Source organism: Dromiciops gliroides, chromosome 3, assembly GCF_019393635.1.
Source record: "Dromiciops gliroides isolate mDroGli1 chromosome 3, mDroGli1.pri, whole genome shotgun sequence".
NCBI lineage: Eukaryota > Metazoa > Chordata > Mammalia > Microbiotheria > Microbiotheriidae > Dromiciops > Dromiciops gliroides.
Window position 1 is genome coordinate 391,065,028 of NC_057863.1, and position 12,014 is coordinate 391,077,041.

General features: G+C 41.1%; 1 protein-coding gene and 1 non-coding gene across 2 annotated transcripts in view; one reads left to right on the forward strand and one right to left on the reverse strand.

Moving 5' to 3' along the window:
• Window positions 1–12,014, reverse strand: part of CLASP1 (cytoplasmic linker associated protein 1) — a 336,648-nt gene that overhangs the window by 217,892 nt on the left and 106,742 nt on the right. Inside the window, 4 exon segments of the mRNA XM_043996430.1 lie at window positions 2,292–2,367; window positions 2,762–2,853; window positions 3,341–3,444; window positions 5,855–5,933. Of these exon segments, the coding sequence (XP_043852365.1) occupies window positions 2,292–2,367; window positions 2,762–2,853; window positions 3,341–3,444; window positions 5,855–5,933 (351 nt within the window).
• Window positions 6,514–6,639, forward strand: LOC122752410. The gene has a single exon (XR_006356155.1). It is a non-coding gene; the product is annotated as a U4atac minor spliceosomal RNA (small nuclear RNA).

Consider the following 12,014-nt stretch of genomic DNA (forward strand, 5'->3'; position numbering starts at 1 on the left):
ATAGTAAATATATGAGACAGGATCGAAACCAAGATCTGAATATAAGTCTCATTTACAATGAGCTGCCTCTCTCCCACTTAACACTGAAGGGAATTTAACAATTTTTTACAAAAACTATTTTGAAACAATCTGCTCTCCCAAAAACAGATGGCAAATAACCTTTTCAATAAACTCAGAAGGTGCCAGCAAGGTGGAGTTAAAATCCTTTTTTGTTCCTCTGACCTATAGGAAAATGGAAGTAGGAAGTCACATCACTGAATCTTAGCTGTAAGGAACCCTTGACACTATCCATTACAAACTCCTCATTTGACTGATGAAAAAACTAAGATTCAGAAATGTAAGGTGACTTGGCCCAAGTGGCTAATGGGGCATGTTTTTATTTTTAAGAAGTTTTACTGGTATCTTTAAAAGGAAAAAGAGGGTTAGTTCATAAATCTGGGACCTCCCCCATAAATCCCTCTCATATAAAAGAAAAGGTTTTTTTAAAAACCCTAATTGATCTATGAAATGTTAAATATAGAATCACTGATATATCTGGAATATTCTAAATTAACATTTAAAAAATGTACTTGATAAATAAAACAAATACATGAAAATGTTCCTAAGTTCCATTTTGTGACATGGAGAGGGAAAGAGTAGAGAGTAAAGACTGAGAAAGCATTAAGCAAAAAAGTCAACTAGGTTTTAAGCCGTTTTTATAATAAGTTGCCACAGATATTTGTTTACTCAATCATTAAGCTATTGTCTTCCTTGCCTCTGCCCTGCCAATCTCCTCCTTCCTTACACCCCCTCTCCTCCAGACCAGAGAACACCTTTTCCTAGTTCCCTTCCTAGGTGAAATGGTCAATTGAATATACTCAGCTTTGGAACTCTGCCATGGGGCAGAGCACGACTAGCATGAGTGCAATGAGTGCAAACTAACCTACTCTATCTAGCTGGACCCAACCATGTTTCATATATATCTAATCGAAATAGCCTGGGGCATCTTCCCCTATGCTCCCTAAACCACTGGAAACAGTCGAATGCTGCCATTTCTTTTGGGAAAAGCATGACAACCTAACGCCTTACTCAGCATTCCTCTGACTTCCCAAATCAAAAACCCCATCTCTTGCTACCACCCTAAGGGTTGCCTCCCTCATGAGAATGTAAGGTCTCTGAACGCAGAGGACTGTTTTGCTTTCAGGTTTCTATCTCCAGTACCTAGGAATATAGTGAGCACTTAATGACTGAGAGAATTAACTGAAAGAAGTAACAGCTTAGTGAGAGGGAGTACAGCACTTGAAATCCAGCAATCAGTAAGTAAATCCTCCCACAGGGAAACAGAGGGAGAGAAAGTGGGAAAGAAATATAAAGGAAAAAGAAGAGAAGGGAAAGATTCTAAAAAACTTGGGTGTTAAGCTCGTCGTTACAACTCTTGTGTTTCTATGTGTCTCCTCATTAAATTCCTACAGTATAGAAATGAAAGAAACAGTGGTGTATGAGAGGGCTAATGATCAGAAGTTCTTGGTTTAAATGCCTTCTTGTGAAGAGGTGCTATGGGGGAATGGAAAGGGCCGGGGGGGGGGGGGGGGGGCGCAGAAGTGATAGAAAAGGAAAAGACTGCAGGATCATAGATACAGAACTGGAAAGGCCCTTGGAGATCAGCTAGCCACAGGATTCAAGAGTTAGAATGAGCTGGCCTCAGAGGCCAGCTATTCCAGCCCCCTTGGGGTTACAGATGAGGATGCTGAGGCCCCAAAAGTTTGACTGACTGGCCAAACATCAATGGAGAGAAAAGGTAAGAGAAAGAGATAAAACAGGGCTAGCCAATAGCATAGAAAGAAAAGCTGAGACAGAGAAATCGTACTAAGACATTACTCCAGGGAAACACAATGTCACACTGGTTTAATTGGGCTGCAGGCTTCACAAACTTGTTGGGAGATACAGTTCACTCTTTTTGTCCTTAAATGTTCAGAGGCAATACGCTAAGAGAAATAATCAACCCTGCACGAAAGCAATTTTTCTATGGAATAGAGAATCTGTGGGCAGAGCAATGTTATTGTTCTGCAGGCTGGATGAAATTCCACCAAGGACTGTGGTCCTCACCCCTCTGGAACCCCAGAGAACACAGCAGCTATACACAGTACAATTACACAGAGCACCTCCTAAATGCTGCTGACAAACTATCGATACTGCGTGGACAAGCAAGAGAATTCAAATAAAGCCTAAAGAGTATAGTCAGGATACCAAAATTATGTAAACTTTTTAAGATAGACAAGTTTTCCCCCGATGTTTCTGCATGTTAAACTTACCTGGCCATTTGGATCTCCAAGTAAATTACATATATGTGGCACAATCTTACTTAGTGTTAAAGTATGGGCTCCAGAGCTGAAAATAAAAGCAAACATTAGCATGGGTGGAAAAAATATCACCCCCTTTTCTCTCAGTCTACACTGACACACATCCTTTAAAACACAGCTCCAGCCCCCATGATTATCCATAAAGTCTCTGGGACTTTCCCTGATAGCACATAGCTGCTTTCATAAGATTCAATATAGCACTTAATATACGTGTTACTTAAGTGCTTCCCTTTTTATAAAAACATCTCTCTACCATAATTAATTTCAGGGAGGCAAAGGACTCCATTTTATAATCATTTTTACGAGTTTATAGGGATTACAGCATCAATCACAGAGCTTTTGCATACACTTATTGAATGAATGCATTTCTTGAAAGCTCACCACGTTCTACAAAGAAAAGTATGAACTGGACCCAAACTTACGCATTCAGTGTTGCAATAAGGCAGAGACAAACACCTTCCCTGGTGCGGAAATTCTTGTGTTTGAACCCTCCTAACATTCTGTCCCATACATACTGCAAAAGACATGGAAAGTTGGAAAGAACCAGAGGGAATTAGACATTAATTTTTTTTCTTCATCTACAGGTCAAAAGACATACTGAGCAAACATCAAACAGGAGAATGGGTCACTTTGTTGGTAACAATTTATTTTCTGGGCTCAGGTAAATTCATTTAATTCTCTTAATTCCCTCACAACATTGAGCAAAAACCCTGCTACATTTTCCCATAGTTGTATAGATTCACTAGAGATTTGAAAAGCTTCACACAAAGAGTAGTCGACATGGATGTTAATTCTATTAAGTATTCAAACGGTATACGTTATACTTCACTAATATTGCTTAAGATACCTTGACTATGATGGGAAACAACGAGTGGATGGCAAAGCAATAGTCTAACAAATGTATTTCTTGCTCTCTGGAATTTCAAAATGACAAGTATGCTTTTTTTATCAGCTCACACGAGCCAGCTGGTGAGCAGTGAGGAAGCTGGGCCTAATCCTACCTGAGGGCTGGCAGCTTGTTCCATCATCTTCAGCAGCAGGGTCTGGTCTTGCTCTCTCACTGAATCTTTAGCATCGCCCAACCTGTCAATTAGACTGGGTAGCACTAAAAGCAAAATGAAAATCAATCCAATCAAAAGATGCTTTATAGGCTGTGGTCACCAATTAAACTCACTGAATTTTAAACACCTGTTCCCTGCAGAAAGCACATTGTCCTAGACTAGATGAGGTTGAAGATAAAAATAATTCACATTGGAAGAACTAGTGCTGGGAAGATCAAATGAGAAGTGTTTCTCACACACCACCACCACTCCTTCTTGAAAAACTTAAAATTCCAGTGCCAGCTGTCACTAGTATTAACTTTAAAAATGTTTAAAAAGCCCTTTCCTGACAACAATGGTGAGAGGTGGGTAATGCAAAATTATTCTGCACAGCAAGGTAGAGTGAAACAATGGGTAAGAACTGTCCTATGGACCAAGAAGTCCTATCCCTAGCATACAACTATCTGTGTGGCTCTAGACATCTCACTTAACTGTTAGGGCTCCCAGCAACTCTAACAGTATAAGTTAGAGATGCAGATGAAGAAAGGAACTCCTGACATCAATGATATCACAAGTTCAGTCCCAGTACCTCATTTCATAGATAAGGAAACTGTCTCAGAGAAGATAACTTGGGCAAGGGGGAAGATTCAAACTCAGAACCCCTGACCCCACGACTCTTTCACTACCTCATGCTGCCTCATTATACAAAGAGAAGTAAAAGATGAGCTAACAATTGCATAATAGTTGGATTCTAAGTACAAAGATGTTAGGGGAGAAAAGGGGAGGCCAATTATGAGTCAGAGACTCAGAATGGACTTCCCCTAAGTTGGCCCTTAAATAAACAAGAAATCCAAAAAGTGAAGAGGTTTATACATTACACAGATAATTGGGTAAAAAAGAGGCAAAAAAACACACTGAACATTCTTTGGTGACATAGAGACATTTTACTGTATGGAGCTTAAAATATAGGAGGGAGGGAGTAGCATGGTATAAGGCATTAGATCTAATAAGGGAAAGGGAGGTGGGGGAGAGGGAAGATCTAAATTGCCAGGCAAAACAAAATTTGAATTTTATTTGACAGGCAACAGGGAACCAGGACATTTGGACAATGGCCTGAAATGATCCTATAAATCCAGGCATAAACAAGATTATTCTAGCAGTAGTACTGAATAAAATTCAAGAACAAATCTCTATTAAGCCCCTACTATAGGTAAGGTTTTCAGGATAGAAAAACAAAACAAAAACAATACCTACCCTCAAAAAGTTTATATTCTATAGGGGTTGCGTGGATAGAGCACCTGCCCTGAAGTTGGGAAGACCTGAGTTAAAAATCTCACCTCTGACACTTACTATCTCTGTGACCCTGGGCAAGTCAAAGCAAATATATACATGTAATCATCCCCCCACACACACACACACACATAAATCAAGATTGTATTAAGGAGAATCATCCTATTTTCCAAGGTCGGTGGAAAATAACTTTGAGAAGGCATCCCAAAAACTATTGGGTTGGAGGATTTAGATTCAAGTCCCAGAATTGCAGTGAAGAGAAAGTTGCCCTGGTACTCAGAAAGACCTAGGCTTGGATTCCACATGCTGGTTTCATGACCTTGGCCAAATCCTTTCACTTCTGCAGGTTTCAGTGACTTTCACTGTAAAAAAACGAAGCTGGACTAGATTGGCCTCTAGACCCCCTTTCACTATGTTCCTCATAATGTTTCTGGTGCTTTGTTGCAGTAAATTTTTCATGAGCCATTTTAATCTTGTCAATAGTTTCATTTTCATTCACTATCTGCTCAAATGACACTGAACACGTATCCTCTGCATGTTGTATTCCCCTCTCCCTTCCCTTCCCTTCCCACCATCTTGGCTCCGTGAGGGCCAGGGCCCATTTTCCTTTAACCTTCGCCTTCGGGGGAGATGAACACAGAGCCTTGCAAGTAGAAGACATCGGATAAATACTCTGTACAGACTAGAAGGGATGCTGTATAAAAGTTTTATTCCCGCCCGTGAATTCAAAAGAGATGGCCTTTAAAATCCCCTGAAAGTCGATGTACAAATCAAACATAAATGACAGTAACTGCTTTTATACTTTGATTATTCCCCTTTAAACTCGGCAATGATCTCTAGGATTGGAGGTATTGCTAGAGGATCCCTCACCACCCCCCCCCCCATGATTCCTAGTGGCTAACTAACCACAAAGCATAGGAAATAGTGGTTGGCATTCCAAGATGCTTGACATGTGCTTTGCTTTCTCCATAAGCTAGCCTTTATTTAGCAAGGGGCTGCCCAGCTCGGAGGCGGAGCTGCTCCGGAAGAAGGGCAGGGAAATGGTGCGGCCAGTAGAGGGCGCTCGCGCAAGGCAGGGAGGGAAGGGAGAGGCGGGGCTGCGCGGGGCAGGGGGTGCAGAGGGCAACGTGCGGGAGACAGGAAGAGGCGGGGCAGAGCGCGGGGGCGGACCCCAGGGAGCCTCACCTGTGCCGATTTGTGCTTTAAACCGATCTTGCAGCCGGGATACCAAGGCTGACAGGATGTCCATCCCCAGAAGTGCGACCTGCAAGACAAAAAAAAAAAAAAAAAACCAGAGGGCACATCAGGATCCTGTCCGAACAGTGGCCGCGGGGGCTCCGGCGCTCACGGAAACGCGGGTTCTCCCCGTCTGACAGTGCAGGCGAAAAGCAAGAGTGACTCTCCCGGCACTGCCCGTGGCAACGAATGGAGCTCGCGCCACTCTCCCGCTGGAGCACAAAATGGGCTCAACCTCAATAGGAACGTAAAGCCGGAGAAGAAAACGGGAGGGGATGGGAGGGAGGAAGGAAGAACAGGCAAGAAAAAGAAAACTATTTTCCAACACGGTTCCCTTCCCCGTTTGTAATTGAATAGGCCGCGTATGCAAATAGCAGCAACCAAAAGGCGCGGTGCCTTGTGGGTAGAAAGATCATTTGCACAGGTAGAGCCCAGAGAAAGCTTGAAAAAACGACTAACTTAAGGGGGATCGCTGTTTCGATTTATTACTTTGTCGACAAATGCTTCCTTCGTGATTTCCCAGCAGGGACTTACACAACGAGTTAGTCACCACAAGGTAACTTGGTGTTTCCTATTCCTCACTTGAGGACAAGAGAAGCTACCCGCCAACCATCCTTTTCTTGGGGTTGCGTTACTGTCCAATGAACGTCTAGTGAGGGCAGTACTGCTAACGCCTAAACAACACACGCGCATCTCTTAAAGCTCTGCTTTAATATGGTGCAATTTTTGGAACCCCCTCACAAATAGTAATTCTAATACCAGGAAAGTTGTTCTACATTTAGTTTATCTCAGCAGACACAAATTTTACGGCCACTAGATGGCACAAAAAGCCGCACCTAAAATAGCCACGTTCTTAAAAGGGCGCTAAATTGCTACCGTCTAGAGTCTTGCTGATTGCAAATCTGTCTATTCTTCTCCACCCGCCAGTGATTAATAATGTTCCAATTGCTCCTTATCTCATTTGCAGTACAAGTTGATCAGTTCTGTTTAGCCACTCCAATAATGAAGCCGCAGGCGGTCCCCAAATAATCCAGCAAAATACAAAAGCCATTATGTTCTCATACTGAGCAGTCTCTCTTGGCGGTCAAGTCAAATTGGGGGGGGAAACCTGTTATAATGAAGTCATAAGCTATGACTAAGCACTAGGCAATGGTGATTCCTTTTTGTATTCACTACCTCACTATTCTGTGGCTATTTTAAAGCAAGAATGTCTGCAGTTAATGTTGAATCACAATTTAATTTTCCTACTCAGGCTTGAAATCTGATTCTTTGTATTTTGATCATATTGTCCCTGAACAATATCTTAAAACCAGGATTAAAAATTTTAAAAGACTGCTCATATTTCCAACTAAGATCAATCACATAAAAATCAGGTGGGGTATGTAAAAAAATTGTTTTTTAAGAGACCAACTATTTTGATAACAAAGAAAAATAATCATTTGTGAACACAGGATGTAAATAATGATTGTATAACACGGACGATCTTATTAAACAGATCTGTTTGGAGGAGCTAAAAGGTGTTGGCTTTCTTCAAAAACACGTGATCATCATTTAAGAGTGTTGACTCTACAAATGGGAGTCTTGACTACCAACTCTACTTGTATGCCTCCTCTGTAACACAGGCTTGTAGACGTGACATTTTTCTGATTTTTATTTAATTGTCTACAATTAACAAGTTAACACTATAACTTGCTATTGGTTCTCACCACATCTTTTCTCATATCAAGTACATGACTATCCAGGAGCTATATAAGAAGGCTATTGTGTTCTCAGTTATGACAATCTATAAAGGAATGCTCTTGATATGTAACAAGGATATTAAACTCCTAAAATGTCCTAGGGTGAAGGACTTTCTCAACTATCTTCCAACACAAGCCAAGAGGTGTTCAAAGAAATATTTTTTGTGGCCATATCAAAGTGAAGATGAACGGGGAGAAAATGTACAGTAATTCTCAAAATAGTTCTGTTTGCTTTTAACTTCAGAAAAGTGTATGTCTATCCCCAAAAGAGTAACTTTATTTAAATTCATATTTATCTTTAATTCTCTATTTTTTTGTAGTTGGGAGGGGGAGCTGCAGAATTGAGAATAACCTTTTCTTTCATGTTTCTTGTATAGACTTATCCTAATAATTCCAAAGGACCAGATATTTCATTTGGTAAGAACAAGGTGAGCTAACCAACACATTCATTTTGTTCTATAAGAAGGATGAAATGATTCAACAACTTAGTTTCCTGTATAGCATCAGAAAAATGTTGAGTCTGACTGACTACAAGAGGCACAAATATCCCTCGTACAACAGCAAACCACCTATGTAGGATAAAACTACCCCACTATTTCTAGCACTAAACATGGATTCCAGCAACAACACATGGATTGTCAGTTAAATCTAAAATAATCTAAATCTAATCTAAAAGTTAAATCTAAAATAATAGAATCTAAACTAATCTTTAGCAAATACTGATCATAAGGGACAAAGCTGCAATGCATATAAATTATATACAAAACATTCATGCACACTCCTCACCCACTGGAAGAAACAACCTTTTTAGTATATTTGGTCAATATTTAAAATTGACAGCTTGCCCCAACCACTACCAAAGATGGAGATAGTCAACTGGATAGCTAAATGGGAGAAGTGTTAGAGCTTGGTTAAAAAGCCTGATCCTCTCCTCCCCAGACCAGGAGAGTTGGAAGAGGACAGTCATTCTGAGGGCTTTTAAACATGAGCAAATACTTAACATGCCCAAATTCACAAGACAGCTGGGAAATGGTATGGCTTAGGTTAGGGAAAGGGGAAAATAAAATAAAAAGGAAAAGGGTTTCTTTAATGCAGGAAATACTTCAGAAGCATCCAACAATACTAATTCAGAAACAGAGCCTCTCTTATTACATGACTAGGTGATTCTTATCTCCTTAGGGTGAAAGCAGAAGACACTTGAGTTCTAAGACGCATAGAGTCAGTTCTGACCCAGCCCAGGGCAAAGGACCAAAACAGAGAAAGCCCAGAAAAGGGCAGAGTATATCCAGACAGCACAATAAAGCGGCTCTGTGGCCTGCAACCCCTATTACTTAATGTTCCCTAGGCCAATCATTTAACTTTCCTGCCTCTCATTTTTTTTCTTCTAAGAAGTGAGGGATGGTCTAGATAACCTCTGAAATCACTTCTATCAATGCAGGCCAAGGAGGCACAGTTTCCTTAGCTCAGGTGAGGAGTGATTGGAATGATGCCACCTACTGGAGACTTGCTGTGGGAAAGCTCCGCCATGAGGAAAATGCCTCAGAGGGCAAGGCCATGTGACTTTTCCTTGGCGTCAGGAAGTGATGTTTGCTCATGGGTGCTGTCTATCAAGGCTACCAGCCAATCAACTTGAGGAGCCTCCTATTTTCTGGGAGGAGACAGGAAGGAGGAAAGAGCCTGCGCGGAGAGCTCTCGGGTTTTTTTTAGGTTCCTGACTTGGTGGTGGTGGCGGCAGAGGACTTCACAGGAAATTTGAAGAAAGATAGGAATGCCAGGCTGTTGGAATTCTGTTCTCAATCTTTTTCTTTCTATTTTTCAATAAACCCTTAAAAACCTAAACTCGTTTTATCAGTGATTTTAGTCAGTTTCCCCTCAAACTGGGGGAACAGATTAGAATCCACATTTAGAATCTTAAATTACACAGGAGTGTAGAGGAAACCTGGTTAACTGGGCCAGTTATGGGACTGATGGGAGTGTCCGTGTCCAGGGAGAATCTAGAATGAAGTCAGTTGACCGGTGAGAGGTAGCCAGACACAGCAAGGAAGAACAAATAGTTCCAGGTATCTTCATGAGACTGGGGATAAAGTGGAAGCTATAAGATCTTCCATTAGACTCACGAATTTCATACCAGTATAAGAAAACCTGGAAAAGTTACTCTATCAGATCCCCTAAGGGAGGTGGGGTGTATGTGAAAGGAAGGACAGGTGTGAGGCTTTAACACTGTGAATACAACACTGCTAGTAGGAAAATGTAAGTACCTAGGACAGGTGTATGTCCTGCTTCACTCAACAGGCATTGATGAAAAGGTGCCTGATTCAATTGTTCTTTAAGTGCTCTAGGGAAATTTACTGTTTAAAAGGAGAACTTAGTTGATGAATCCTAACGTGAACCAAAGAATCCTTTGTATAAACATGAACTCAACCCTAATTAACCTGCTTTAGGGCTGGAAGGAACCTTCAAGCTGTCTTATTTTACACATTAAGAGACTAAGGCGCAGGGAAACAAAATAACTTGCTTAATGCCACATAGAGAATTAGTGAACCTGAATTTAGGATCCAGAGCTAGAATAATGTTATACTCAAAATTCCAGACTAGTGCTCTTTTGACACGATCTTCTTTTCTTACAAGCTACTTCTCTGAACATCAGTTTATTCCTCTATAAAATAGATAAAGCAACTTTACCGTTTTTGTTTGTTTTTATTTGTTATATGGGAAGTTTCAAGGGGAAGAAGAGTGGCCCTTCCCTCAGTGTCTACTATATAAAGACAAAAGACATCAGTGAAATGCATTTTTTGTTACAGGTAGTGGAAAAGTTGACAAGTCTTTGAATGTTAAAACCTTATCTCAATGCCAGGTAGAACAATACTTTTCTTCACAAGATCATAAGGAAAGTACTCTGTAGGTGCTAAAGCGATATATAAATGTGAATGATGGTGGTGGTCATGATGATAATGGTAAGTGACTTCAGATTTCACCTCAATTTTTAACACAACCATATAATCCAACTATCAATATCAAATTAAAACAAAGAGCTCTATTTTTTTTAAAACTGCAAGGTTAGGAACAGGGGAAAATGTCATCAGTACAGAGGCAGAGTAGTGAAGTGGAAATAACACTGGGTTTACAATTAGAGAACCTAAGTTTAAATCTTAGATATTTTCCTAAAATATTTATGAGAACTTGGGCAAGTCACTTACCTTGTGAGGTATCACTCACACTAGGCGAATTCTAATGTGCCTTCCAGTTCTAAATCTGTGATTTACAGTGAGACATGTTGAGTTTTAGAGGTCTATGGAACATCCAGTTTGAGATGTGAGTCTGGAAGATCCAGGTTGGAAAAGTAGATCTGAGAGTGATCACACAGAGATGATCAATGGAATCCATGAGAGCCAATGAGATCACCAAGTGAAATAATAGTATAGGGGGACAACAGAAGAGAGCCTAGGACAAGACCTGTAGGAACACCCTTGGTTCACCAGAGTGGCCTGGATGAAGATCCACCAAAAGAACAGACAAGTAAGAAGACGACTAGGATATTGCCTCAGACACTAATAAGCTGCTCAATCTTTAAAAAGTCATGACTTCTTTGAGCCCCCTATTTCCTCATTTGTGAAACAAGCAAGTTGGACTTGAGCATCCCTGGGTCCTATGGAACTGTCCTCATCAAGATCAAGTAGTTTAGGGGCAGCTAGGTAGTGCAATGGATAGAGCACCAGCCCTGGAGTCAGGAGTACCTGAGTTCAAATCTGTCCTCAGACACTTAACACTTACTAGCTGTGTGACCCTGGGCAAGTCACTTGACCCCAGTTGCCTCACTTAAAAAAAAAAAAAAAGACAAAGTAGCTTAGCTTAACCAAGGTCACATGGCTCACTTTTGAACCCAGGCCTTCATGCACCCCAAGCTCAGCACTTTATCCCCTCTGCCCCCATTCCTGAAAAGAACAAGTTAGTGAATTTCCCTAAGTTCCTCCTCTTCACAGGCACTGCTCCCTGTTAGACATGGTCTTCCTCTTTGAGAGCAAGTACTGGTTTGCTTTTCGTATGTCTATCCCCAGTGTTTAGAAAGTTGGCAGGCACAGAATAAGTGCTTAAAAATTCTTTTTACTTGATTCATTCTTCTGCGACTTCCAAGTAGGGATGAAAAATGGGCTGTGGTCTCAGGTCCTAGATTCCTAGTCAGCACATCAGAGGATGAAGTGTCTGGGGCTGGGATTTGAACCCAGGAAAATGAGTCTTCGGGATGCCAGGCCCAGCACTCTATCCACAGTGCCACCTGGCTGTCCTATCGACTTCAGGAAATGAACCTAAACCATCTTCTGGGCAATCAACAGCCTAAAGTCCTAGAAGATCCACTAAAAGAGTCAGGAGTT